At 41.3% G+C, this 5,809-nt stretch overlaps 1 protein-coding gene across 1 annotated transcript; it reads right to left on the bottom strand.

Moving 5' to 3' along the window:
• Positions 1–2,610: 2,610 nt before the first annotated feature.
• On the bottom strand, positions 2,611–4,671 carry LOC101303954 (receptor-like protein kinase-like). Its single transcript, XM_004290654.1, has one exon. It carries the CDS (start codon positions 3,856–3,858, stop codon positions 2,656–2,658), a length of 1,203 nt encoding a protein of 400 aa, XP_004290702.1. The 5' UTR covers positions 3,859–4,671; the 3' UTR covers positions 2,611–2,655.
• Positions 4,672–5,809: the final 1,138 nt, after the last annotated feature.

Raw genomic sequence — 5,809 nt, 5'->3', positions numbered from 1 at the left:
CAGATTGAAATGAAGTTGAAATTCGGCATCCTTACCCGGATAATTCATTTCCCTAAACCTCTCATTTCTACAAGTGAGCTCAATACATGATGTCCCCCGTCGTATCATCATCCTCGTCAGTGGCGGTGCTGCTCATAGCTCCGTCCATGGTGATCAGTACGGAAGAAGGATCGGTTAGAGAAGAACAGATCTGTTTGCAGCTGCTTACTCGTTGCCGTCGGTGCCCGCTTATATAGTTGGGTCGACAGAAGTGAGGGTTTGTGGACGGAAGTACGAAAATACCCATCCTTTACAGACTGAAGAATTTGGGCTCGTTTTGTGAGTGTGGTGTGGAATATGATATAGGCCTGAAAACTTTTAGCATCAAACAGCATGGGTGTACTAATCATTTGGAAGTGGAACTCAAACAATATTTACTGCGCTATAAATTTATAATTATCTACCTCACCAGATTTGAACACGACAACGATTGGGGACATTGGGTGAATTAGTTCAAGGTTGTAACAGTAGTATTTATCAAATAGAACATAGAACCATACAAGGAGACACACAACTTCGCGCGATCCTTATAGTTTGCGTACTAACACAATTGTTGTATGTTCAATCTTTGATACTACAAGTTATAACTAATGTTGTTTCTATTTTGTTGTTTTATTTAAGATCTCTTCTCTTTTTTGACTTTGTCCCCTCCTCATCTCCTGTCGTTGTTTGTTTGTAGGCATAAAAGAAAGAATAAAGGAAGATTTTGTTATTTTGATAAGGTAAACATCTTTAGTTGATTGACCAAAAAAAAAAACATCTTTAGTTGATTGATTAGTGGGGTATCAGATTTATATTGTGACATGAGCCCTACTTGGGTGATAGTTGCAGTTAAATGTCCTCAAAGTAGCACAATCAATTAGGAATCTTACTTGGGAAAGATACTAAATGATGCTTAAGCTTTAGGAATTGTTATAAATCTAGTCCCCTCTTTATGTAACAAGGCACCAAATTCTCTACTCACTTAGCCCTACCCGCCTCTTTGACATCATTTTGTCTCAATGTCTCATACTTAAAGAGTTTATAATCTTAGTCAATTTATAATAAACACGTATTATCCTGTTAACGTTTGATTAGTTCGCGTAAATTAAAAATATCTATCACAAATCTTCGGAATACCTTTCCCAATCCTAGACAGTAAGAACATACATAAGACCTATTCTTGGGTTCTGACCTGTAATGCCAAAAGAGCTCATCATGCTTTCAAAGCTGAGCATCATAAAGCTAAATTGTACACTTAGAGACAAGAAGTAAGTCCAGTTCTTCCTCTAACTCCTTTTCTTTTTGTTAAAGTATCACTACTCACTTGTTCTTCTCTTCCTTCCATTCCATGTGCATCAAGCTTTTCATTTAACTAACACCCCCCACCTAATCCCAGCTACCTTCACATGTCCTTCCATGGCTTCCACAAGAAGTAGAAGATATATATCAATCAAGAGCAAAGAGACAACTACATCTATACACAATAGCTTTAACTCCTCATTCGTTTAGGTAATGGTTTAGTTGAGTTACATGAATAGAATATGCCATGTCTATGATGGATGTTGGTTCTTGTTTCACTCAATTAGAAGCTGTAGCTGGCTTCAATCATGAATGGTTTGGTCAGAAGCTCGTGCATAAGAAAAGCCGAAAAGCATAGAGAAGGAAGCTTTGGACTTGTAGTCCCTCCCACACAACCTCTTCTACTTATCTTCTACCCAAAAGGTAAAAGAAGAAAGCAATGAAAATGAAGAATGCATGCTTCTGTATGTATCTTGGAAAGTGTTGGACATCAGATTCAGATCGAGCTTGCTCATCAACACTAGACAAATTGTTTGTTCTTTGCAGAAGCAGAACATGAATCATAGCACAAGTGCACAACCCAAATTGGAACTTCCATTTTAAGCTACAAGAATGAGCGAAAACCAGTGTTCCATCCATAATCCTAATAGCGTCCGGAACTCATCTCATGAGTTTAAGTATAGGTTCGGCATTGCCCATCCCACGTATAGAAACTCGTCCTAAAAACCGATTCAATATGTCGACAAAAAAGTTCCGCTTAAATTGTTTTGTAGGTACTAATCATCATTGTGACAATGTGATGAAAATTTTGTAATTACAAATGTGACATGCTAATTATGTCCGTTTGAGAACCTTTACTCAACTTCAAGACCTATAATCACATTTGATATTAGCACATGATCAATTCTAAACACAAATAATGCACAACCCAAAATGGGAGAGTACCAATATGATCATTGCACTATATTACCAATGCATCATTTTGCACACACATAGATCAACCACAGGTCCACAATAATAACATCTAAAATTGGTACTGCAATAATAGGCACACTCATATCACAAATCCTTTTGCCAAAAAAAGTGTTCATATTTGATGGTAGAGCATAAAATTAAATTAATTTTCCCCCCTACACAAGTTACACTATTTTTCTGAGATATCCACAAATCTTCTTCTTATTCATCATTTTACCCTATTTTTCCACAAAAATAAATAAATGAATCTCAAAGGACCCCCCACAAAATAAAAAGTAACTAGTTTCAAAGAGAAACAAAAACTCCTTAACCCGTCTGAACTTCCCAAAACACCCCTCAATATAATCCGAATTCCCACCTCTACCCTCTCCACTCGTTACACTGCGCCGTAGGCCTCGTCTTCTGCTTCCCGGACTTCAGCGGACACGGCGTCTGTACCGGCGGGACCATGCAATTGTACTGCAGACACAGCGAGCTGCTCAGAGGAATCTCCGCCGTCGGATTGATCTGAATCCCCGTCAGAAAGTTGTGCTGTAGATACAGTATCTGAATATTCGCTGCCAGCAACCGGTCCACGAATGGACCCGGGACCTGACCCGAGAACCGGTTGTTGTTCAGGTAGAGATTCTGCACGGTGGAGAACAGCGGCGAAATCTCGCCGGACAATCTGTTGTAGCTGAGATCAATGGTCGGGATCGAGACTTGATCGGCCGGCCGGACCGGGCCGAAGAAGAGGTTTCTTTGGAGCTGGAGATTGGTGATCGGGAAAGTGAAGACCCGGCCCGGGATTAGACCCGTCAACTGGTTCATGCTGAGGTCGAGGTAGTTGAGCTGGTCGAGGCGGCTTAAGATGCCGTAGACCGGGCCGGAGAGGCGGTTCCAGGAGAGAGAGAGGTACTGGAGAGAAGCAGGGAGGGAGTTGGGAGCGAGCGTACCGGAGAAGTCGTTGTGCTTCAGGTCGAGGCGGGTTAGTGACGTGGAGGTGAACGGCGGGATTGAGCCGGAGAGGCGGTTGTGGCCGAGTATGACGTTGGTGAGCTCCGGTAGGGTTCCGATGGAGGCGGGGATTGCTCCGGTGAAGATGTTGTAGCTTAAATCGAGAGTGCGGAGGTTGCGGAGCTGGGAGAGGCTCGCCGGAATCTGGCCGGAGATGAAGTTGCGGCTGACGGCGAGGAAGCGGAGGCTCTTTAGCTGGGAAATGGACTGGGGGAGAGCGCCGAAGATCCGACCCGGGACGATGGATAGCTCCGCCAGGGCGGAGAGCTTGCCTATAGCCGGGTCGATCCGACCCGTTAGACCCGGAGCGCCGGCTCTCGGGTCGCCGAGGTTGAGAGCTATAACCTTGTCGGAATCGCAGTAAACGCCGGCGAAATTACAGGGGTCGGAGGTGAAATCCCAGGAAGCAAAGTAATTTGATCCCGGCAAATCCTCCAGACCTTTCCGAATGGATTGCAGCGCCAAGAAATCAACGGGATCAAGAATCGCAACCGTTACTGAATTAAACTGAAACAAGTAGATACAGACCACAATGCACCACCGCCGCAATAGCCCAAAGCTCGCCATTGCAGGCCTACTAACTACTAAATGAGTGAGAGAGTGTGGATAGCACTTTCCGGGGTCGGGTTTTATAGCAAGAGATAAAACACTTTTCCGTGAGAAGAAGTTAGCTACCAACTTCTCGTGAAAGCTTTAATGGGGAAGAAGATGATGATGATCGAGGATATAAGCAGAGAGAAAAGGTAAGATGGTGGCTTGGAGAAGAAGCGAGATGATTGAATCTTGTATTGAATTCCACGGCGGGGAGAATTTGGGCACAGAGCTCTGAAAGGCTTTTGCTTTTTGTTTTGGTGGTGGCTTCTCTGAGAAGACGAAATCAGTTACAGACACACTGGTGTTGCTTCCTCTGTGATTTTCTTCCGGGTTTTCTTTTTGTTTATTATTTTACTGTGTCGGGGTTTGGGCTGCGTTAAACGGCTGTCCGAGCCTACCTGGCGGGACGAGGCTGAGGTTCGGGTTGCCAGCTAGGACTGCTTGCTAAATGTGGGGGGCGGTGGTTCGTTGGGGTCACGTGAGGTTTTGCGGTAAGGGGCAGAAGTGGCACGTGCGAAGGGGGAATGGAGTCCTTTGGTTGGGTTGAGGTGGAAGGGGGGAAGAGTGTGAGTGCCAGCTGGGGCTTTGTTTAACGAAAGTGATACTACTTGTCGTTTCGGAAGGAGAATATTTGTTCCAGAAGGATAAAATTGTCCTTTTAACATTGTGCTTGTTCATATGCAAGACTTGTCATTTTCGTTTTTCTAGCTCGATTAGTAAGATTTTTGTACCAATCTTGCAATCCTATTTCTGTGTTTGTGATTTTAGATTAATTAATAGAACTTGTAAATTTTGTGTTTCCAATTTTGAATAAATGGTAAAAGAATGTTAAGTTCGCCATTTTTATATTACTAATGGTGTTGTGTTACTGAAATATTATGGTGTAACTGAATTTATGTTTTTTGAACATCAAAATGTTAAGAAACTCTTTGATACATGTGTCAACAATAAATTACGATATTAATTAGTCGAGTATGGAAGAATTTGTAACAATTTGTCGAACTAAAAAGTTAGTGTGTAGAGTTACTTAGTTCAAAAAACAATTTATCGATAATAAGAACTCTAGATTATATTTTAGGAAATGAATAGCAAGACTTATTTATTCAATTTCAAGCCTCGTTTGGTTCGTGAAAAGTAACCATCAGTAAATAAAAGTTGTTAATTTCATGCGTTTGGGAATGTTGAAGGAAAGAAAATACTTTCCTGAAGGTTGAGAAATTATGAGGGAAAGTTGTTCCTTCTAAAATTCATAGGACTACTTTCTCATCTCTTTTTCTAGCATTTATTACTCGTAATATATTATTTTACTATTATAATTAACAATTTTCCGAATGATTTTTTCTGTGTTACCAAAGATCGTAACGGAAGTTGTCGGGAATTTCTCTCCTCTTTTTCTTCCCGTGTAGTTCATAGTAATCTTAACTCAGATGTGATATTGGATTGTGGAGTACATGAAAACTCTCAAAACAGTCCCCAATTCTCCACTAAAGAAACATATTATTATGGCCTCTTTCTCTTTATCTGCGCAAGTTATGATGGTATGGGCAACATTTACTTTCACTTATTTTCTTTGTTTTTCTATTTATGTGAGCAACCAAACATCTTCAAGGGACAGCTTGTTTCTGGAACTAAATGTATTAAACACAGCTTCATAACTTGATCTACACCCATTGTATTCTTCATACTCTTTTTTCTGAAGCAGCACAATTATTTTCCTAGTCTTAATTAGTGTTGTCCATGAAAATATAACTCCAAAGTTAACAATTTACTATTCTGCCCACCAAAACTGGTACAAGGACAGGGTTACAGAAATTGCCAGACAATTTTCATGGAGTTCTTGCGGCCCAAGTTTGAGAAAGGTACAGGGCACAAGAAACCAGTGCCTTCGAAAGTCAAGTTTACAGTGTTTTAGGATCACCAAATT

Source organism: Fragaria vesca, linkage group LG2 (genome assembly GCF_000184155.1).
Source record: "Fragaria vesca subsp. vesca linkage group LG2, FraVesHawaii_1.0, whole genome shotgun sequence".
NCBI classification, from domain to species: domain Eukaryota; kingdom Viridiplantae; phylum Streptophyta; class Magnoliopsida; order Rosales; family Rosaceae; genus Fragaria; species Fragaria vesca.
Note: the sequence above shows the minus strand (reverse complement) of the source record. Positions and strands in the feature narration are given on the sequence as shown.

What these genes read in the sequence shown, in the direction of transcription:
- LOC101303954 (XM_004290654.1), bottom strand. Translation starts at nt 3,858, where the DNA reads ATGGCGAGCTTTGGGCTATTGCGGCGGTGGTGCATTGTGGTCTGTATC.